This window comes from Talpa occidentalis, unplaced genomic scaffold (genome assembly GCF_014898055.3).
Source record: "Talpa occidentalis isolate TD23 unplaced genomic scaffold, MPIMG_talOcc4v2.1 talOcc4.11, whole genome shotgun sequence".
NCBI lineage: Eukaryota > Metazoa > Chordata > Mammalia > Eulipotyphla > Talpidae > Talpa > Talpa occidentalis.
The window spans coordinates 81,048,889-81,073,010 of NW_023601104.1; the positions used below are offsets into that span (position 1 = coordinate 81,048,889).

The 24,122-nt window shown below is 36.1% G+C and overlaps 1 protein-coding gene across 2 annotated transcripts in view; it reads right to left on the minus strand.

The window, feature by feature from the left end:
- TTC8 (tetratricopeptide repeat domain 8) overlaps nucleotides 1-24,122 on the minus strand; it is a 47,646-nt gene that overhangs the window by 14,299 nt on the left and 9,225 nt on the right. For both annotated transcript variants that reach the window (XM_037503731.2, XM_037503732.2), the window contains 8 exons: nucleotides 18,676-18,796; nucleotides 17,247-17,310; nucleotides 16,980-17,139; nucleotides 16,413-16,502; nucleotides 14,461-14,505; nucleotides 5,835-5,920; nucleotides 2,455-2,542; nucleotides 1,132-1,242 (listed from right to left, as the gene is read on the minus strand). In XM_037503731.2, coding sequence (XP_037359628.1) covers nucleotides 1,132-1,242; nucleotides 2,455-2,542; nucleotides 5,835-5,920; nucleotides 14,461-14,505; nucleotides 16,413-16,502; nucleotides 16,980-17,139; nucleotides 17,247-17,310; nucleotides 18,676-18,796 — 765 coding nt within the window. The remainder of the gene's footprint in view (nucleotides 1-1,131; nucleotides 1,243-2,454; nucleotides 2,543-5,834; nucleotides 5,921-14,460; nucleotides 14,506-16,412; nucleotides 16,503-16,979; nucleotides 17,140-17,246; nucleotides 17,311-18,675; nucleotides 18,797-24,122) is intronic.

Sequence of the window (24,122 nt, forward strand, 5' to 3'; positions counted from 1 at the left end):
TAACTCTTTGCTGGAAGAATTAAATGTGCTCTGTGTGATTCCACTGAAAGAGGACTCTTGGAAACTTACATCTGGTTTCTTCTTAATTTTGCCTATATCCATTGGATTCTTCTAGTAAATCATCAAACTTCAAGGTAGCTTTAGGGACCCCCACTGAAACATCTTTATGGAGATAATATTTGTCCAAGGAAAGGAAAGAAGGCCTAAGTAAATGGAGAGTTGTATCATGAGAGAATGAGAAGAAAGATTGTCTATTCCACACCTCATCATTCAGATTCAATGCAACTCCAACCAATATACCCACGAGGTTATCTTTTTAATAGTTTTTCATAAGTCAATCCGATAATCAATATGAAAAAGCAAAGGGTTAAGAATAACCAACTGTGAAGGTCAACAGGTGGTAAAATGTGCCCAACCCAGTATCAGAAATTACTGTAAAGCTATAGTAATTAGGCAGCAAGGAAAATATCTCAATGGGGCTTTTTGTGGAATTTTGCCAAGACATTTCTGATACAGATGATCAAAATGACTTACCAAAAAATTTTATAAAGCTCTAATATGCAGTATAATATTGGTACAAGGATAGACATCCCAATAAAACAGAACAGAAAACAACCCCAAAATATATCTACCATATATAGGGGAAAAAATGATATTTGACATCCTAGATGTTGAGATAAGGATCAATAAATATGGTGGGACAACTAGCTATATATTAATGGAAACTAGCTTTATCTTGATCACCTGCCATTCTCTATACTCTTCTGTGTATTTGAAATACTTCATAATAAATATAAAATAAAATATAAAAAATAAAACATACTAGATTAAAAATAAAACATACTTCATAACACAAACTTCATTTGACTAAGTATATACATTAAAATCTCTTACTCTGTTGGTAAATCACAAGTCATCATAATTTCATTTTCAAGGACCCCAAGGGACTATAAACATATTACTTAAAAAAGAATTGTTTTGCTTTGTTTGTTACTGAAGTATGAGATCACAGGGCAAGTATGCATGATAACTTTTCAATTTTTACCTTACATACTTTTGAAAATACAATTTTATTTCTATAAAATTGAGGTTTCAATTTTACGTGAACTTCTTAAGTAAGATGAGTCTTACCTCATAGATTCTGGCAATTCCACAAAGTAGAGTTACTTCTCCTGGAAATTTTTCTAAACCTTGTTTGAAAAGACTTAAAGCAGTCACAGGTTGATCCAGTGAGATGTATACCTAAAATCAACATTTCAATAAAATTACTGGTTCCTAAAATGATAGTATTTGCTATAAAGAATTTATAAATTATTGCTTAGTAAAAGGTTATTTATAAATTATTGCTTAGTAAAATACTGTAAACATTTTTCAGAAATGTGTATAATTTCTAATAATTATGCTATAGTTTTATTTCCACATGTTTTATATGAAACATACATTCATTCATCCCTTCATCAAATGCTTATTGTGGGCTTACTTGTGTCACCAAGAAGAAACAGTAACTAGACAAGAATCAAGAGAAAAATCATCTTTTTAAGACAATATACTAAAACTAGCACAGTAAATTTATACTGTGTAACTTTCATTTTATTCCTCTGTAACATACTAATTTTTAATTTTATACCATATTTAGCCAACAGGGGCGCTTGCTTTTATATCTTGTCTTCTTTTGAACCTCCTTTACCACACTTTTTTATTTAAAAATAATCTAAAGATACAATCAGATGTCATAACTACCATGTCATCAAGAACAACTTTTAAAGCAGTGGTGGTAGAGACAGGTAGTAACTTCATCCCAAAATGAAAATTCAAGGTGGCCTTTCACTTGTACTAAGATTGTGGGTAGCACTATGGGGCAGTGATAAGTTCTAGAATCAGAAAGACCTAGGTTGGAATACTGGCTTTTAACATCCAAGTGACCCTGAAAAAAATTTATCCTCTATAAATCTCCTTTTCCTTAAGACTACAAATGAAATGGTAAAACCTACCTAGCAGGGTCACCGTGAAGGTTAAATTAAACTGCATTTGGAATGAACCTGATATACCTTACACTAAATGGGTCCTTGATGCAGGAGACATGTTGTTTTGTTGGCATGGCAGTGCTTAGCAATGCATGAAAAGAATCTCTGCATCTGCCTTGGTGAGAGATAAGTGTGTCGCAGACAAGAGGTTCTCTCTGGGGCCTGTCACCCTTGGGGATGCAAAGTTAGCCTGAGACATTTTCCTAATGTGCAATTCTTCAAATGGGTGTTCTTATTTTCATGGCAATCAGTTTCTCCTGAGATGGTTCCTTTCCATATGTTCTCATTTTTCCCTTGCTACAAAGAAAAGTAAGTTGGAACATATTAACTTGCCAAATATTCCTGAAGAAACTGGCAACTCTCCCCATGCAGAATTTAAACATTTATTCTAAGAAGAGGGATTTCACTCAAATTAAGAATCCTTACTTACTTTTGCCAAGTAGAGAAATGTATCTATCATTTCCTGCTGTTTCAGGGCTGATTTGAATTGTTTTTCTGCTTCACGATACATTCCTAACCTAAGATGAGCCATTTGAAAAATTAGACATTCAACTTAAAAATAAATACTGCAGTATTAATTACTGGGAATATGAATAGAAACAAATTACATCTATAAAAGCAAGCATGTACCAAAGAAGGTGATATCTCACACACACACACACACACACACACACACACACACACACACATATTAACACGTATGTTTATACAGTTTAGCAAAAGTTGCCTATTTCCCATATCCACTGTCTATATAATGCTCAAATGCTGTACAGGGAGTCTGTTGGAAGCCCAGTCACAGCAGGACTAAGAGCTGTCAGTCAGTCAGGTAAGACCAGTTCACACCCAAAGAGCTCTGAGCAGCTGGACATAGGACAAGGGACCCAAATAAATGCTTAGTCTCCATTTTCATCTGAAGAACTGAAGGATGACATTCCTTTGAAAACATCTGCTCTGAGACAAAAGCCCATTTTTAAAAGCAATATTTAAACAATTTTGATGTAAGTAGTAATTGCTACTCGAGTAATGGAGTTATACCATTTTACAATTTAGAAATATTTTCCTTTCCTTTTTTTGTTCTAGATACTGATTGTTCTGGTCTACGAATTTGAGACTTGTTCCTAGATTAACTATAACTGTCCTAAATGTCAGCAACCATCTCCTCTGCTGGGGGAACATGCTGTCAGTACTAAATCAATCACAAGAGCACACTGCAGCCTGTCAGGCTTGCTCATACCTACTCATCCCTTGCCATCTAAGAGCTATTTAGGTACTTTATGATCATGCCTTTATTTTGTGACCTAAAGTCAGAAAAATACACAGTATGTTTATTTTGCTACCTTCATAAAGACCTGAAAGAATAACTTTGACCTTTTCTGACCTAAGTCTCAAGCACTGGTGTGGATATGCCCAAACATTGCTGGAACACTAGGCATGAAAGGGGTTAAACTTGACACAAACACAAAAACTGGCTTAAGTTAGATGATAAGTGATATGGCAGAAGCCTCTACCTCTTCAAAAAGCCATATAACTTTCACAAGGAATATAACTTTCACAAGGAGTACTCATAAAATTTTATCAAAGAATGCTAAATTGTTCTGGAAAACAGCAAACTTGTATACATTACTTCCACTGAGCATGCAAGTCTTAAGCACAGGCTGAAGTTTAGTCACTGAAGCCCATGAACACCTAATTATCCATGACAGTCTGTATAATTTTACCTACTAAGTTGTCTCTTCAATGATTTAAGAGATTATAATAAAGACACCTCTAAGAAAACAAAAATAGAATAGTTTTTTTTTTTTTTAGAAAACCAATGGAGATGGAAGTATAAGAAATTTTAAAGGATAAGAAAAAACCAATCAGAGCTACTGCGCTAACTGGAAACCAAAGGAAGAAAGACCGGTCATATGCTTTGTATTAATGAATTGTCAAGTTATAATTTCCAGTACTATCAGAAATGGAATTTACCACAAGGGTTCTTGTGCAAGGAAATAGGGTAGGCCACATGTGAAGAAAGTCTAGGAGTAATGAGAATAGCAGCCAAATTCATAACATGTCAACAGAGTCAGAGTCCAGAGAGAAAGGCCAGCAACTGCCAACTTTTTCTTTCCAATTTAATTCAATAAACTTTATGCTTCATTTCATGATGCACATTTCATGATGGTAAGGAGATGCAAAAGTGAAGATAAAAACCATATCCTGAAGGCACTAATAAAGATGGAGACAAAACATGTTCACAAATAAATTTAATTGCATTATGGCTAAAGGAGAAGGAAAAATTGCCTTGAGAGCACAGAAAGAGAAGAAGCAAATCAAGATAGTTTCAAGGAGGAAGGGACAGCCAAGATTTTGACAGCTAGATAGGATGGTGTGGGAATAGGAGCCATTTTATTTTATTTTTTTTTTTAAGATTTGTCTATTTATTTATATAAGCACTGGGTACAGTCAGAAGCGCGGGAGGGTGAGAGAATTCACCAGAGTCAGAGCGGGGAACAGAACAGGCAGACTGAAGAAACACACTGCTGAGGGGAGCAGTGGGTGAGACAGGAGAGGTGTGTCGCGCCATGTGGGACCCTTGCCTGTGGCTGGGGATTGACCCGGCGCTGCAGAGGCTGCGGGCAGCTTCGCAGCCCAGAGCTCAACTGCTGCGCCACCAGGGGAGGCCTGGAGCCATTTTAGATAGAAGCAATCTATGAGCATAAGCACAAAGAAAACAATGTTCAGAGCATGTGAGAGCAATGCTGAGTTGTTAGGTCTAACTGAAAAAGAGGTCATAGTAAGGGATGAGAGAAGTAAGAGATATAGGCAAACCTGTAGATGGGACAAGACCATGAGTGCCACACTTAAAACTGAACTTCATTCTTAAGGTAATGGAGATTAACTAAAGAATCCAACAAAAGGTTGTTTGTTTGCAACAGGAACTCTAACAGTAGTGTGCAGGAAGCATTGACAGGCAAGAATACGGCAGCAAAAACACCAGATAAGAAGCTAATGGAACAATTCTAACAAATGACACGAGAAGCCAAAGTTAAGGTACTGGAGTGGGAATGGGTAGTAAGGGAAAAACGGTAAGAGCTATTGCAGAGGAAGAACTGAGCCCTAATGATCTGGAACAAAGAGGCAGAGTCAATCTGGGGCTACATCTCTGGCGATGTATCCTTGACCTCTCCAGTTGAAACTAGAGCACTATCTCTGTGTCCCCAGTGTATCCTTCACTTGCTCTGCCATAACAGGAGTCATGCTTAGAAGTGTTTTCTGTCCTCTTACCTATATTTGACTGTAAATATTTGAAGAAAGGAACCTTCTGAGGCTCAATTTTTCTCACCAGAGAAAGGGCTAAAATAGCAACTACCTCCAAGGTGCTGTGAGATCCAAGTGAGATAATGCAATGCATGGACAGGGTATGTTTTAACTACAACATTCTTTACGGAATAAGGCATCCTTGGAAATAAAAAAAAAAAAAGACTTGAGAGCCAAGAGGAGCTGACTGGAAATCAACAAACCCTATTCTAGGCCCAGGTCTGTTACTAATTCCTGATGCAAATTACAGCCACTATCTGGCCTCAGCTCCTTCATCTGAAAAGGTCTATTGGACCTAATCATCTCAGAGTTTCTCCTTCTACCTCAAAAATTTCACTATTCTCAAGGTGTTCTTAAGGCTACCAAGTGATTATTAAATAAATGCTTTCTCAAGCCAAAGACACAATTCATTTTTCTTGAGAAAAACTATCACACACAGACAAAAGTTAACAGATTTGAGATTCTAAAATATGCTGCCACTTCTAAACCTTCAAGTAATCAAAATTTTACCTGTAGTAACATTTTCCAATCTGCACTTTCCACCACCAGTCCTTGTACTGAGAATGCTCTGTAGAAAGGGCAGCCAAATCCAAAGCCTTTGAAAACAATTCATTTTCGATTAGGATTTTCTTTTCTAACAATAAACAGAAACCATAAATAATGAAATAAGCCATGTAATTAGCATCGATCAAAACATGCACTAGAAATCAGAAGCTCAGGGTTGCTCGTGTTTCCAGATGGCCCCACCAATTTTCCCTAAATAATCAGTTCCAGACCAGAGGGCTGACAGCAGATGAGAAATAAACACTGATCAAGGGAAGCAAATGTACAATATATTTTAATACAATTTTAATCATCAAATAAAAATTTCCTATTTAAAAAATCCATTAAGTTTTCACCTTCTCCCCACCAAAATGCCTCCGAACAGAGGTGGGCAAGCCTTTGGTGGGTTATCCAGGTTCATTGCAGGCCACACTTTAAAGACAGATGTAGGGAAATAGAAAAAGATAAGCAAGCAGACAGACAAAGGTTTAACAGGATCACAAAGGGTGACAGGAGCCAAGGTCGCTGAGTAGTGGCCCTTCTTGGTCACCATTGTTGCATTATTCAGACATCACCTTACATTTAAAAAAATCTAAGGGCCAGGCTTTCCTCAGCTGCAAGTTGAAAAAGATCTTCATTGCTTTCATATTTTCCATCAGTGATTGATCCCTTTCTAATGTCTTCTAGTTTGTTCCTCCCAGTGGTCATTCAGGATCAGACAAGAGATGACTAAATAGGAACTAGGGTTTTGCACAGAGGAAGTGGGAAACATCTGGACAAAGAGCAAAGTGTAAGTCAATCTTACACAAATTGAAGCTCATGTAAAGATTTGGTGAATTAAAATTTAGTTATTAGAAGAGACTTCTGATTCTTTATAATATTTATTCTTTCTCTCAAGGTTTAAAAGCGTTTATTCTTTCTTCAGTATCAGTATGACCATGATATCCAAAGCTCAGTTACAATAAGTATTATGCTTTCAGTTATCTCAGACTGCATGCCCTTATTATTGTCCATTTCTTAATATTAATGCTTTTCTGAAATGAATCCCAGAAGAGTTCTTTGCATCTTTACTGTAAAATTCATAACTTCTCTCGTGTTGCTCATCTTCTCTTGCTCCAGGGGAGATTTCTAAATATGCATACTACTTACAAAGGAATGGTGTCACCATGCTGGGGTTCTAATGGACTTGAAAAATCAACACATCTACTTGCAAACTATGGAAATTAAAAACAAGCCACATACTATTTTCATATGCTTATTTTTCATTTTTCCCCAAGCCAAAAATAAAAATGGATGCAAAAAATAAGGAAAAGAGTATAATTTCAATTATTATTATCTCTGGAAACACCTGAAAATGTATTTTCAGTCAATTCAATTCAGTACATGGTAAATATCTGAATATGTTAATTTCTAACTTTATTTTTATAAAGACCTTTTCCAGCAAATAGATCATATTCATTCCATATAACTGACCTTATATTTTTTGGAAAAATATGCCTTTTTTTACATATACTAATTTCTGAAAGTTGGACTTAGTACTTTTTAGTACAGCACAATCTTGCTGATTTTGCTATTAGATATGGTATTGAAAACAAGTCTTCTATGTAGGAACCATATTTGTGCTAAGCCCATTAAACAAATATGAATTTTGATATAGAATAAAAATGGTAAAGAAATTACATTTTATGAACATTCTCACGTGAGAACTGAGGCTGCATTAGACAAAACCATTGGTAACAATTTCAAATGCACCTTAAGTTCCCTGAGGACGGGAATCCCTCTTACCCATTTGTATGGCATGTTACTACACTCCAAAGATGCACTCAAGAATTATTTATTGGTTGAATTAATTCTTTTCATTGTTTCTGATTTACATTGAAAATAAGAACCAAACAAAACTATCACAGTAGTAAGATTCTTTAGTAAACACTATTAACATTTTTAAATGGTGATAAAAGTTCTTCAAAGTCTTTCCCACTTTTTTAAAATAAAAGACCATCTACTTAAATTTAAGGATCTTTGAATAATTTAATTAACCCAGTATCTAAATATTAATAAACGTCTAGAATTTCATAAATAAAAGATATAAGTTTATAAAAGTTCATAAGTAGAGGGGAGCTTGACATTTAGACAATATAATGTTTATAAATATGACCAACTGGGTGTCCCAGTGAATTTCATGTGTATTAGTACTCCAACCAGTAATATTTAAAACAAATAAGTCATCCTTTCACTATTGGTACAGTTGCAACAAATTCAGGATGATGAAATTAAAGAGCATATGGAAATAAAGATTCCAGAATCACCAACCCACATGCCACTCTCATTTTGTCAATACTGCCAATGTCACCCCAAAAATGGGAGGGTGGAAGAGGAGTTATTAAGAACACAAATGCAGAAGTTCAGTTTTCCATAGAGCAAATTTACTTTTTCCTGACATTTAAATACTTCTTTATAATACCCTCTATGTTTATCTACAGTATTTATCTTTAGACAAATATAGAATCACCAGCCCATATGCCACTTTAGTTTTATCAATATTGACCCCCAGAAATGGGAAAAGTGTTAACTCAAAGGCAGAACTATAGTTTTTCATGGAAAAGCAATTCTTTCTTAACATTTAAATACCACTCACAGTATTCTCTACACTTGTCTACAGTATTCTCCATCTTCGTGTGAAAGTTACTTACAAAGAAATTTGGAGGAAGCCCAAAATAACTAGTATAAATGTACCTCTGATCTCCTAAACATGCTAAAAATGACTTGCTTTTCTCTTTTTTCAGCTAAAGCTAAAAAATATACAAAAGGCATAAAAATGCATGCTTGTGTTCATAATATAAAACCTCTTTCCGTTCAGAAAATAACATCTGTGATAAATTCTAAATGACATTTTAATGGAATAATATGATCTATCAGAGAACTATAATGTGGCAAGCCCAAAACAGAGCAAGAAAACAGGCACATCTGTCTACTCAGTAGTCCCAGCACCCACCACAGTGCCAATATGTCAGCACTCAGTAGTTATTTTAAAAAAATAACCCAATTGGAGTCTCCCTGGTAGTGTAGGGGTTAAGTCTCAGCACTATCACCTGGACAGCCTGAGTTCTAACCCAGCCAGGGAGCTAATCCACATATGGCACAGCAGACCTTTCCTGCCTCTCCCACTGCTCCCCTTATTTGTGTATTTCAGTAGGTCTGCCTGTTCTGCTCCCCACTCTGTCTCTGGTGAATCCTCTCATCCCCCTGTACCTCTGGCCTATAACCCAGTTATTCTAATAAAAACAATTATTTGTTAAAAACTCTCCTTTCTCCATTGAATAGCTTCTGTACCCTTATAAAAAATAAATAAAATAAAAAATAACCCAATCAATAAATTAATGAATGAGAAGAAAACCATGAACAGCACATTTCACTAAATAAAAACAAATTGCTTAATTTTGTGTTCTATACAAAAATGTGTATGTATTAGTAACAAACATGAAAATAGCAAAAGAGATAGAATTATAAGCATTTTAATACATTTTTGATCCTAATTTATAACTAAATTAATAAATGAAAAGTTGTTAAAACATTATTAAAATTTTTGGGGAAAAACAGCAAAGTTAGAATTAATCTCCATTAGTGCCAGGAGGTGTAGCTATTTTATTTTCTGTTGCAATCCATGCTAGTGGCACAACGAGCACATTCAACAAATATTTGTAGAATTAATACATTGAACCTCATATTATTTTCATTTTTAAGTAGTATCTTTTAACATGTCATAAGTATTTTTTTTAAGTTAGAATTCTACTTACATACTGAATAATATTGTTGACTCAACATTCTATTTTTTGTTTCTACCTTATTTTTATAATGATGATTTTTAAAGGTTATATAAAATTCCAGCATGCAATTTTATTATAACTTACAAACTCATCTTCTATCACTTAGGTTACTTTTCAGGTTGTTTTGTTATAACAACTAATGCTACACTAAATATTTTTGCCAATATAGCACTTTACTTTTTCATGATTTCTTGAGAAGTAAAATTACAGAAACAAAATGAATAAGTATCTTTATAGCTACCTATCATATAGTAGTGTTTTCCTATTACTGTACCATTCAAAATCTATTCCATTATTTTTTTCAAATTTCATGTATGTAAAATTGTAGGTCCAAAGTTTCTTTATTTTACATTTTTGTTATTAGTAAAAAAAATGTATCTCCAATATGTTTAACTAGCATTTTCCCTAATGTAAACTTTCTTTTTTTTTTTTTTAAATAGAGGCATGTTTTATTTATTTATTTGTTTGTTTGTTTTGTTTATACAAGCACTGGGTACAATCAGAAGCGCGGGAGGGTGAGAGAATTCACCAGAGCCAGAGCGGGGAGCAGAACAGGCAGAAAGACCGAGGTACACTGCTGAGGGGAGCAGCGGGCAGCAGGAGAGGTCTGCGCGCCATGTGGGACCCTCCTCCAGTGTCTGGGGAGCAGCCGGGGATAGAACCGGCGCCGCAGAGGCCGCAGGGAGCTTGGCAACCCAGCACTCAACCGCTGCGCCACCGGGAGGCCCTCTAATGTAAACTTTCTTTTGATCATTTCCACAAGAATTTTTCTAACAAATTCAGACAGAGTTTTCTTTATATTTGACAAATGCTATTTTTTTTTTTTTGGCTTTATAAAGGCAGTGTTTATCTTCACATTTTAATTTATTGAATTTATACAATCAATAAAATTGTATTGATTTACCATTGGTTTACAAAACTATTTAATTTTTAGGATTAAAGCTTCACACCCCCAATATGTGTATAAGTCTCACCACAACTACCACCAAAGTTCTACTGCCATTCCCACCAGCCAACTGATGCCCTCTGCCCTTTCCTCCCATCCTTCTCCCCCTTCCCTCTGATAACCACCATATTTTTCAGAGTCTAAGAGTCACTTTTGCTGTAAACACTAACTTTAAAAGCACACTTAATGTATCTATGTCACCCTTCTTTTGCCCTATATAAGTTTTGTTTCTCTTCACTCTATAGAGTCATATTTAAAACAGTAATTCTTTTCCTTTGTGACTGCTTCATAAGTCCAACCAAATCTATAAAATATCCTATTGTTAGCTAATTTAAATTTGTTTTATTGTTCACTGGTCAAAAATTCAAAAGAATGACTTGAAGCAAAGATGTTTCAAAAAGAGTGAAAATTGTGCCCAAAGTTGATTGTTTCTAGTATATTGAGTCTTTCACTATTTCTATAAATAAAAACATAAAATTTATAAACGGTTCTCAACAGTATTTTGTATTGCTTTCCTATTCCTGATATATTTGAATTATTTTTATCGTCTCTTTTCTCTTAATTTGTTGATTTCCTTCATCAAGCCAGAGGACACACACCCCCAACCCTTCTTGTTAGTTTAAGTAGAGTTCTATCTCTTAAGCCCTATTAATACTCCCAGTTGTATTTTCCTACATTAGAACACCTAGCACTAAAGTCTGCTGTGAACCATTGGTCTTCAAACTATATTCTATATAGTAGTTCCCAATTCTGGCTGAAAATATTCTGCGGAACTTTTATTAACAACAGATTTACTGGATATACTTTTGGGGATTCTGATTCAGGAAGTTAGCATAGATTCAGTAATTCATTACTTTAAAATTCTCCTAGTAATTCACATCATTCTGATTTAGGAGGTACACAGCAGTCCTGGAATTTGGGAGACAGGCATGCAGGAGGTGGAGGTGCAGAGAGCAAGGAGAAGGCACAGTGGTATGTGTTTTTACTCTGCCACTTCTGCTTCATCAAGCAGCTCCATTTTGGACTGTCTTATGTATTAGGATGGAGGTAAGGTGTTTCATTTGAAGAAAATAGCTTTGCTGCTTAAACAAAAACATTGAAACTCACTGTTCTGTTTGTTTAAGATCAAACTCTGTAAAATCAAGGTACATGAAAAACTCCAAAAGCATTTATAATACATATTACGTAAAGGTTAAAGTCTGCTCTCCTTCAAATCTTTCAAATATAAGCTCCGTTAGTGCAGAGCATAAATCCTGTTTGTTTTCAATGTAGCTGCTATCCCTCAACCTTCTGTAAATGCCAAGATGTAGAACAACATTCTCAAGGTGAGTCTATTAATAAAGGTGTCACCATGACCTACAAACAGCAGACAGAGCTACTTTCTGAAGCCTTCACTACAACTTTTCCCCTCTCCGAGCGCACTGCAGTCCTGCTGGCCTCCCCACTGTCCCTCAAACGATGCACACAGGCTCCTAGGCAGGGCTGTGTGGCTAAGGGTCCCCGACTCACTCTCCATGACTGCACAGCTCGTCCCCTTCATTCGCATCCATTTCCCGAGTAGACTTCACTGGCCATCACCTACCCCATCCAAAGTAGCACCATCTCTCATGTCATTATTTATTCCCACACCTGCTTCCCATGAAAACCTTTTTGTTTTTATAGTACATGTTAACCCATGACAGTGCACATATTTTTGAATTTGCTAAATGTCTGTAGTCCTTTCCCAACCAGAACAGACTCTCCCAAAGACAGAGCTTCTGTCTGCTTGCTTCGCTCTACAACTTCAGGGCCTAGAACAGTGCTGACATTCTGCAGCAACTCAAAAAACAGTGAATGAAAGAATAAATCTCTTCAGTCAAAGAATTAATCTCCAAGGAGTCAAGATGTAGCTTTATGATAGGCTAGTAATTATAGAGATTTGCTCATTTATGGAATGGAATGGTACTTGGGTAGTTCCTTTAATGACAGTGTGACTCAACGAAGCGTGAGCCAGCTTGGTATTAATGAAAATGGCCTGCACTGACTTTTATTTACAGAAATGTGCATGTTTCTCAAGAGCCCCAACCTTAGTTTCCTCTTTTTCCTAAACATCACACCCAGCAACACTATGGATCACTACAGTTCATTCTTATATTCCGCTGATCTGCCCTGGCTCTCACTTCACTCATGCCCACGTCTGCACACTTACATGAGACACTCCTTTCACTGCCACAGCTTCCAGTGCATGCAGTAGTATCTCCACTTGACTATTTCAAGTGTGAATATTTCATAATTTCAAACTCAAAACACATTCAAGTGAATTATTCAGCTTCCTTACAAATGACTTCCTTCCCTAACTACCTTATTACTGTTAGTAAAACCACCCCTCATCTCATGACACCTGTAAGAAGCAGATTTGTCCTGTCTGTCTTTCTTCCATATCAAATCAGTCACCAAGTTCTGACACCTTTCTTTGAAACATCTCTTCAATTCTCATTTTTGACTCTATGGCCTATTTATTTCTCATTCCATATTCTGCTCATATTTTGCCCTTTCTTTACATTATTTTCCCTCTTCCCCAAAAATTCTACTTACTTTGTGAATCTGTACTAATATTACCCCTTCTGACTTTTTTTCTCTTTGTTACTCAGTAATAAATTCAAAGTTTGACAATTAACCTCTTTAGTTATTTCATTGTCAACTTTATTTCCTCAGATAGATTGGCTTGGAGAGGCAGGAAAATATATCATATTTTTATTAGTTTCTTCTAGTACATAGCATTGTGGTTGAGACACAGAAAACATAATTGTGAAAAATCTCTTATTTTTTTGAAACTTAATATATGGATATAAAGCTTTTCCCTAACCTAATTGAAAATAAGGAAAAATAATATAGATACTGTGAATTAACTACATTCAATTTGACAAAATTTGTCAGATTACTGTTCATTTGTATATTAGCATGTAAAAAATGAAACAAATGGTTTTATGGTTATATGCCTATAATTGTAAAATTATCTGTTAAGAAGCTACCTAGATGATAACTATTGTCAGAGCTGTGTGATGGGTAACAGGAGGTTACTATACTATTCTTTCTATTTTGTTTATCTGAAATTTTCTGTCATAAAATATTAAAGGGCCAAGAGGAGGTTCATTACAAAGAAATCAGACATACATGTGTAGACTAAAGGGAAAAAAAATGGATCAATAATGGTAACTGTAAGTATAAAAAATAAATTTTAACATAAGCATATTCTCCAGTACGCTCAAGTCTCTACATTTTATCCTTTTTTAAAAGGACAGTTTATGAATTCTTTTTGCCAGAATTGTCTAGCCGTAGTTTCAGTCCCACTTTTCTTTTGGATGTATGATTGCTTTGCTTTTCAATTGTAAGAATATTTCATGCATTACGGATATAAACCTATTATCTGGGACATATTATATTACAAATATTCTCTCCTAGTTTTCAGGGGTTTTTTCTGAGTCCCTAAAAGGTTAAGAAACACTGCCATGGAGTGTATACTGATGGACAGCTGGCACCGGAAGTGAAGTAATTTTTAATGTGGATTTATTAGACTCAAAAGACCATTTAACCTAAGATGCCATTTTAATATCTTGTTCTTTAATAAAGATCTGTGTATTCTGTGGCCCAGGCACAGGTCTTCTCACTTCTTTATTTATACAATTTTTCCTACTGAAATTGACAGTGGATTTACAAGTGTTGGTAACTTTCCAAACTCTATAATTCCATCTGTTTATAAGATAAAGGATAGAACATTTCAGAATCTAAATTCCCAAAGTCAAAAAGTTATGGTAAAAGAAAGTATTATGAATTTAGAACTTACAGTCTTCACATCATTTTCATGATGAAAAATATATTCAAACAAGGCCTATGAAGGAAAAAGAATGCCAAAAATACATTAGATTTTATTTTAACAAAAGCACTCTATTGTTATATCAAAACTCAAAGGTCATTTTGACAGCAGCTGAAATCAAAATAATAGGTACTCACTCAAAAGTGCCTCAGATTTATAGGGAACAGTTCTAACCATTATTTGTTATAACCAGCTATTTTAAAATATGGCTATTCACAATTGATTCCTGTTTTTGCAGAATATAAACTGAAAAAACATCAAATAATTGAATAATTTTTTCATATTATATACTATTTAATTAGAAAGAAACAAATGAAAAGACCAACTAAAGGGTTGCCATAGGAGACTGAGCCAATTTTCTACATATTACATATATTATACAGTAATGAAGATTCTGATGACAATTTAGACATCGGGAAATGTGGAAGTTCCTTTAGAAACAAAGCATAATTTCAGTGTAAAATGGGGTGCTTTTTGCTTAATGAGCAGAGGCTGCTAAGTACAGCTGAGCTGAGAATTGTCACTGTGATGCAGTCACCCAACACTTCGGAATAAACAAGCAAGTACTGGATTACCTCTTGGTGGTACTATGTTTATCCACAATACCATTATTTTACACTTGCAAAGAGGCAAACCCCTGGAAGCTATCAAGGCTATTAACAGAGAAGGCTTGGAAGCAACCAAAAAAAGAAAAGGTAGTCAAGACAAGGCCCTTTGATGAGAAGAGGGGCCTAACACTCCCTCTGTTAAGCGTGCAGTTGGTGCTACCATCGCCATGAAGAGGATGTTACAACACCTGAGACAGTGTCAGGGAATCACTACGGACACTCTCAGCAATATGAGTCTAATAAGTCAAGGCAAAATGGGGACCAAAGATAGAAACCCTGGTATTATTTCTACAACATAACAATATACAAAATCTAGTTCAGTCTAAATCTTGTAACATACAACACGTCTGTTCCCGAGCATCTAATTGAGGGAAATGCTTCCATTAACTGCACTCCCAGTTACCACTGGCAGCAATGGTACCAACCAGTCGTCCAGTCACCTCGAGTAAATGGCCTAAAGAGGGAGGGCACCAGCTGTTCCATATGCATTGCTTTTAATAAGCTTTAAAATCCTGCTAAAAGAAGTTGACAGGATTGCTGTCAAAGAAAAACTTCCAACAGCATCTTTATAAGCTGATTTCCTGTCTACCAACTAGCATTTCTTTTTCTGATCTACAGTTAGTCTACTATGGTTAGTGTCCATTTTTATTTTCCCTGGGTGTTTGATATTTAATAAATATGTCGAGTGCCAACAAAACAGAGATTAGGAATGAACTAGGCACTCATGCACACAATTCAGAGATTACAGTTAAAGGCTGAACTAAGCACAACGAATTTTCAGAAGATACGTGCTCCTGGCTCTGAATAATTCCAAGGTATTCATTCTCAATCTCTCTCTCTCTCTTCAATTTTAAAAAGCATTTAATTTTTGAGTAGCTAGAATTACTAATGTAGTTGGCTTGCCACTATCTGCCTTGAGTAGTTCTTATTGAGATGCCTGATTAATCACTAATTAGCAGGAGCACAATTTTTTTATCGACAGTCCTAAAATCCTACAAGGATAGAAAATTATTTTCTGAGAATAGTCCAAAATGAAAAAGAAAAAAAAAATACACACACATAGACGACCTACCAAGCTTCACCAAAATAATGCTGCATATCTGCTTTCTCTACTAAAAATCACTGTTCATTGTCAAAAGAAAAAGAATTTCCCATAATAATGGTATATACACTTTTTCTGATTGATTTTCCTTAACTCAAGACTGAGACATTTGCATATTAGAGGAAATAAGCATGTACGTTTCAATCAAGACAAGACCCTCCCTGCACACTTCTAACATTAATTCATGATGTAAAATAATGTTAAGCACCTACCTTTGCCAATTTAGGTTTCTGGGCATATTTTGTTAAATTCAGTCTCGATAAATTTATAAAAGGTCCATCAGGACTGGTAAGCATGGAAGCCTATGGGTAAAAATGATAAAAGAAGAAATCTCAAACTTTCTCTTGAAATATAAATCAAGTGCATAAATATAATAAAGACAACATAAAAAGAATCAATTTCAAAAAGCCTTCCATGGGCCTCCCTGGTGGCATAGCAGCACTGTGAAGCTGTCCAGGCCTCTGCAGCACAGGTTCAATTCCCGGCAGGCCAGGGAGATACCCACATGGCGCGGCAGACCTCTCCTGTCTCACCTGCTGCTCCCCTCAGAAGTATTTTCGGTCTGTCTGCCTATTCTGCTCCCTGCTCTGTCTCTGGTGAATCGTCTTACCCTCCCGCACCTCTGGCGTGTACCCTACTTCTTGTACAAATGAATAAATCTTTGGGGAAAAAAAAAACCTTCCATACAGCTCTCCACTATAACAATAGTGAACAACAATGTAACATAACATAAACCTACATTGGTAACACAGGGCTACAGTAAAGTTGACACAACTTACTGTTCCCAGCCTGACAAATCTTCCAGAAGAATTGGTGATAGGGCGAGCTGTATAGGCAGTTCTGGGGGTCCTGATGGCCTGCTCCATGGTGCCTGGCCTTCCACTCTGCGTGCTGGGTCTAAGGAAACCTGTTATGGGTCTTCCGGCTTGAGTGATTGGTCTATGAAGAGTATAAATTGTTCAAACACAGGGAAGATCAATAAGGGAATATTCTCCTGCAGTCTGGTAAGTACTCAGGGACAGAAGGTATGAAATAGAAGTACACACCTGACAGCTGGACTGGGCCCTCCCGTCTGATTAGTTCCAGGGAGCTTCAAAGAGGTTCCAGGGCCTATGAGGTCAAATGGCAAATTCAATCTATGTATCACTTATTAATCTGTAAAAACTGTCAGCTAATGTAATTTTCTGAAATATGCTGGCCTGGTAAAACAGACATTAGCAACAGGAAATATTTTAAGGGAAATGTGTTGAGACTGATGTTGAGAACCTACCATGTTACTTAAGATACCACATTTAATATTCACACTAAGGTAGCATTAACTCGTTTAGCATAGGCTGAGAGAATTAAGTAAACAGGTCAACCTGTTAATAGGCTGAGATTCGAACACAAGACTAGCAAGCTCTAAAGCCCCAAAGCATCAAAATGATGGGTTCTATACACTTCGTTTCTCATACAAACTTTTTCCATAATAAGGTCATTTGCCCACAATATCTAGAATTTAGATATTTTAATTTCAAAAGAACAAAACAAGACATTTTAACATAGAACATGTGTATTTTTCCCTCCATTTCTACTGAAGCTTTAATATATACAAATCGTGGGTGTCACAACTCATTATTTCAAGCAAGACCTATGTCACAGTAATCATCCTATGCCATTTGCACCAACACACCTGCAAGCTGGGACAGGGCTTCTGTGACAATAATGACAGGCATTCACAGCCCAGAATAGCACACCATCATCTCACCTCATGCACCAGAGCCAATCATCTTCAATTATGTCCATGAAGTGAAAGTTTGGCATTACTGTTTTTTTCAGTCCCCGTTAGAACATGTCTGTTCTTTGGCTGTCTCCTATGTCTAACCTCCCAGATAAACAATCTTCTGATATATTAGACAAATGGTTTAGAAAGAATGCATTTTTATAAAATATTTTAAAATGCATAATACAACTTTTATGGGAAAAGTTTTTCAATACATCAATCCCACAAATCTAACATAACTGAATATAATTGAATCATGGAGACTCTGTACTGTAAAGCAGAATAGAGACCATTTGCTTCAATTAATGTTTTTTCTTGCTTCATGTACATAGCTTTTTTTAATAAGATTTATTTATTTATGCATACAAGAACTGGGGTACAGGCCAGAGATGTCGGAGGTGAGAAGTTTCAACATAGACAGAGTGGGGAACAGAACAGGCAGATGGACTGAAATACACTGCTGAGGGGAGCAGCAGGTGAGTCAGGAGAGGTCTGCTGCACCATGTGGGTATCGAACTCGTGCTGCAGTGGCTGCAGATAGCTTCACAGGTTGCGTCTTAGCCCCTTACGTCACCAGGGAGACATGTATAATGTATAAATCTTGAATCATATATATAATATACAAATGTGTAGGTGTACATATCTAATATCTTCAATAAACTATTCCTCTTTCTAATGGCATTTTATTAGTTAACTGAAAACCCAGTGCTTACGTGGTACTTGAGCAATAGCATTTTCATCCAGCATCATTTCTGCAATCCCTTCCTGATGGACATCAATTTCATCTACATATACCATTTCAGTTAGGGCTCGTGCTTTTAAGATCCAAACTGCCTAAAAAGCAAGGATAAAATAAAACACATTAAAGAGCATTAGAAGTACTGCATAATCATCTTTTATTATCTGATTGTATATTAAATGTTTACCACTTAATGCATTATACTAACTTTAAGAGCTATGTCATGAAAATGATACAGGAAAGTTACTAATCCTGAAACAACCAGTATATCAATTACCTAGCAAATACAAGTGTAGTGATTATCTGGTAGATTTTTAACATGTGTTTTATAAGTAAAAGATCCTTAGAGAGAAAATTTTACTAGAATAACCATTGGAAAACAAACAAACAAAGCTACAACAGCCTCTCCCTGCCTTCCTTCTTCAGGGCCAAGTCCTTCATGAAGATTTTCCTGATAACTTAACTCTAAACCTCCTTCGCCCTTGTCTTTTTCACAGAGCATTTCTCAAAGAGCACTGACTTCACGTTTCCATTACCATGTACTCACATATTTGACAAACATTTTAACGTTAGCCCACTCTACTCCAGAAAATGCAGTTTTTACCTGGCTCATTTTTTGAATTTTCCATAATACTTATGGAGTTAGTACCCAACAGATATTCCAAAAATGTTGAACTGAAATATGAACAATTTGTCCCAATAAGTAATCAACACAATCTCAGTTGCTTTGTGATCTAACCAGTTGAAAGCCTGCTAGAAACTGGGGAAAAATTGGAAAGGATAATAAGGAATCTGGAAAACATAAACATCTGGTAAACATATTTAATATGCTTTACCTTGAGAAATTAAGTGGAAAGGTGTACACAATTAAGTATCTTGTTAAACATTTAAACCTACTTTATTAGAAAGTTTATCTTTCTATGATTCACAAAAGAACAGACACAGAAAACAATAAAGCTTGGTGTCCTGTGGACAATTTGGAGAAAAGGCAACTCCTAAAGCAGAAACATAGCACTGACTCATGGTAGAGAGGAAGCAGCAGCCAGGGAAACATAGACAGGGTTGGATTCACCACCCTGGGGTCTGGATATGAAGCAGCTGAATGAAGGCAAAGGGACTAAAACAGAAACGGGAGAGGCCAGAGGTCCAACAAGTTCACACATAAATTAACCTGGGGTGCATTCACTCTGTCAGTCCATTTATTGAGCGCCTTCTAATTATGCAGCATTGTACTAGCTTCTGAGGACACATGAGAGGATCAAACCCTAAATTCCCTGAACACATCACCTACTGGAGTAAATGACAAGGCAAAGGAGTGCCTGACAGGTGACAAGTGTGTGGTGCAGAAAACAACTGTATGGGAATTAGGAGGTAGAGATGTATTTGTGGGCTGAAGTAACCAAAATGCATAGATAAAAATCTGTTTTAAAAGAAAAGAAAAATAATATCTTCCAGCTTTCATTTTAGTGGGAATGAAGAAGGCTTTCTTCACAAAAGATTTAGGTTCCTAAAGAGAAATTCCATTTGGTTAAATGATCGGGTTTTTTGGCTTCTACATTTCTGGTTGAGGTTTATTGGATTCTTATCAGTTTATTTAGAATAAAATATTTCAAATGTCGTGGAAATTTAACACAACTGAATGAGCAGAGTATGAACTCAAAGAACTAATTTGTTTGTAAAAACAGCAAAAAAATCAATTCCAATTGGAACTGCATCCAACTGAGGAAACCACCAAAGTGTAGAAACAATTTAAGGTTTTCACTCATAAAAGATCAGGAAAGTTGCCAAAACTATATAGCTATTTTCAAGGGTCAGGAAAGTTCATCACTGGATGGACTAATGGTTTAACCACAAAGGTGGAAAAAACTAATCCTGATTTAACTTACATACCCACAGATCATATACTCCCCTTAAAGTATCTGATAGCTCTAATTTTTCAAAAAGGGCATTCTTTGCTCAGCACATCTGGTGGACAGCGAGGACAACAGCAGTGTCTTCTGTTGAACAGTAAAGCAGGATGCAGGCTGTGCTGGATGAGTCCCACATTCCTATGGAGTGCCCTACTCAAGGCCAGGGCCTGCGAAGAGGCCTGAATAAGCCACAGCTCTGGCCCACAAGAATTTCCCAGCCCTAGCTCATCAGACTAGTTCTATCTCTTAAGAATTTCACAGTTATGGGGAAAGTGTAATAACTAAAAATTCTGGAATGTGTCATGGTAGGACAAGAAAGGTACTCAGCTGCCTGGGGGTGAAGAGAGGGTAGAAGAGAAGAATTTAATCTAGTGGCCCAGACAGGAGAGTGTGTGCCCAGCAAGGGGAATACGGGGGACATGGCAGGTTAACTAAAGGGTGTGTGGCATGTTTGGAAACAAAGGAGTTGACATTAGTTGAGGAAACAGTAAAAGAAGATCCTGGAGAAAAAGGACGGGACAGGTGACCAGTCCTGTTATGCCAGAGTGAGGTATCTGGATTTTTATTCTGAGGAGGAGGAGCTAATGAAGCTTCAGGACTGCATTTGGAGATCTAGTTAAACTGACCTTCTAAAAGTCAAGTTTTTGTTATTATAGTAAAATTTAATTGGCAATTAATTATCCACACACATTTTTTCAAGCATTTTCAAGTCAACACTGTTTTAGCCCAATCTACCTCACAAACCAACTCATCATGCTTTTCCTACTAACCTCCCAAATACTGAGATGCAATTTTTTTTTATATTAGGCTAAGCAAAACACAGGAAAATAAATCCACTATTCTCACTAAATGAATAAATGTTTCAGAAGTCAAATAGAAACAGCTTTTTTTCAATTTTATTCTATAAGAATTCACTTTTTCAAAAAGGTAAATATAGCTACATTTTTCAGTTTCTTAATCCTAATTCTTAAGTAAAAACAGTGATGTGAACTTCTGATATTTACATATCTGTAATAAAATCTACTGAAACTATCATTTAAATTTCACCAGTATTTAAGAATATTAATTTTATTGACTTTTCTTCTGTCCTAGCAAAAACTGACCTTGAAAAATCACACACCATTGCTTGATTAAACATCCGATTATATTCAGAGAACCACTCTTGGCAATGTGAACAATTCTAGAGATTTTAATGAAAACAGCAGATGGGGCTTTGGCTTTTAAAAAAAATATTTAAATTTATTTTGGAAACAAGTCAAGTTATGCTCTACAGTCCTAAAATCCTCTATGTGTTTTTTTTTTTAAAAAATCAAAACTAATCAATGGTTAAAATAAAATGTGTAACAGCACCTCTGGCAATTCCAAACTGCCTTTGAATAAAAACATAAATTGCCTTTATCAGATATATTTAACTTGTTAATAAATGACAGCATTCTAGTTTTTCAAAGCTGTTGTTTATATAAACACACATGAATGCCTATGGACTGGAATTGCTATAAAATTGATAAAAGTAATAACAGATGTTTAGTAACTCTTTCTTAGGGAAAAGCATAGATTTTCCCAATGAAAATGAGTAATCATTATATCAGTTACTTCCCTTTTAATCTATGAGACAAAATCCCATCTCATCTGCCTACTGAGTAAATCTATAAGACATTACTCTTGAGGCAAATATCTGACAGTTAACATCAGGAAAATATTGACTAATTTGTTCTCCCTTCTGTGAGGTTAATCCAACTTTTGTTATGAAAATAAGCACATATAAAGGTAAAAACTCTACTGACTGAGCATAACATGTTTAAATTGTTCTCTTTTTAATACAGAAAGCAAGGCCAGAAATTTAAGGCATTTAACAATTTGGCAAGGTTATTACTAGAATAACGCCATCAAACCTGATTGAAAAGTTGTAAGAAACATTTAACATCTCTGCCTCATTGATGAAAATGGGCACAAAACATTCAATTGTTATTATAAAGCCTTAACTACTGTGAAGTTGTAAAAATGCGCACAAGAAGAAAGGCAAAAAGTGTGAATAGTGAACTCAGAAGGATCCAATTAGCCTTGTTCCCTTTTTATTCTCTTGTATTTATTCAGTGGATAATTAAGTCTACAGTAACAGAACAAAAAGTAATAAGAAAAATAGGTCTCTCATAAAGTCCTGTGCTAGACAGGAATTTTCAAATGCCACTTACAGTTTTAAAATCTACCAACAATTCAAATTTCTGCTGCTTCAATTGAATTTTAATTTTAATCAAATCTTCCCTAATCACTGTAAACTAAAAGTACATTATTTTCTTTTTATAATTTAGGTCCTTCTTAGATGACTAGGACATGTATTATGCAAACAAGAGTTTTGTATCATCTATCAATTTGGAAATCACAATTAGGAACATTCCAAAAGCAAATGGCATTCTTTTAAAGAACAGAGTGACACATTTTGTTGTGGGGAGATCAGGGTGAGGCTGGAGGCACAGGGGTGAAAGAACTCACCAGAGACAGAGTGGAGAACAGAACAGGCAGATTTATAGAAACACACAGCTAAGAGAAGAGCAGGTTAAACAGGAGAGGTCTGCCCACGAAGAAGGATTTGAGGCTCTTTTATACTCTGTTTTAGCGGGCTTCCTAACTTGGGGCGCCAGTTTGCACCAGTTACCTGCTGGGACATCTGGTCTCTGGACTGGTGTTTAACCCAGAAACATGTCCTGGCCTCTGCTTCTGCAGTCCTGAAGCGGGACTGGTTTTTTGGTCCTGGGGGTCAGTAATATGGCCTTGTTCCCAAGGCAGCCTTATCCATTCCCCTGTATAGTCCAGCCTCCCAAACCTGCCTGCTGGGTCAGGAGTGGGGCTTTTTTTTTTTTACTTTATTCAACTGTATCCCTACACATTTTAACCCATGCATAGTGTTTGTTTAATACCACACAGGGCTCTATAAGGGTATTTGAATTTTGTTTTCTTCTAAAGATTTGATGATCATACATGACGAATTCATACGTGGTTGAAATTGTTTATTTGCCTAAAAAACACTCTCAAAATTCTCTCTGCTTGGGAGGGAACACCTGGCAATATTTAAGGTCTCTGGTCTACAGCTCTGCCATCTCTTTTCCTTCTTTCGAGACTTACCGGGAAACTTTATAGACTGAAAGCTTCCTGGCCAGAGAGGACATCCCCTCCAGCCCTTCATCAGAACTTCTCTCTTTCAAGCACCTTCTGGATTCATCTGCTTGTGTCTTATGCAGTTAGCAAGTCCCTGTGGCTGCCTCCCACCTCTTAGTTGATTTAGTGGTCCTGGCTGTCTGGCCAGCGCCCCTTCCTCTCTTCCTCACCCTGGCAGACTCCCCTTTGTAAAAACAAAACCTTCCCAAGCAGAGGTGGCCAACTAGTAACACGCTGTCCTATCCATCACAATCTTTTTAGACACATGAGCCTCCTGAATCTTCGGCTTCCTTTCTAAGCCCCTAGCTCCTGTTGCTACCTTCTTTATTTTTCTTATGTTACTGGTCGATTTAGGTCA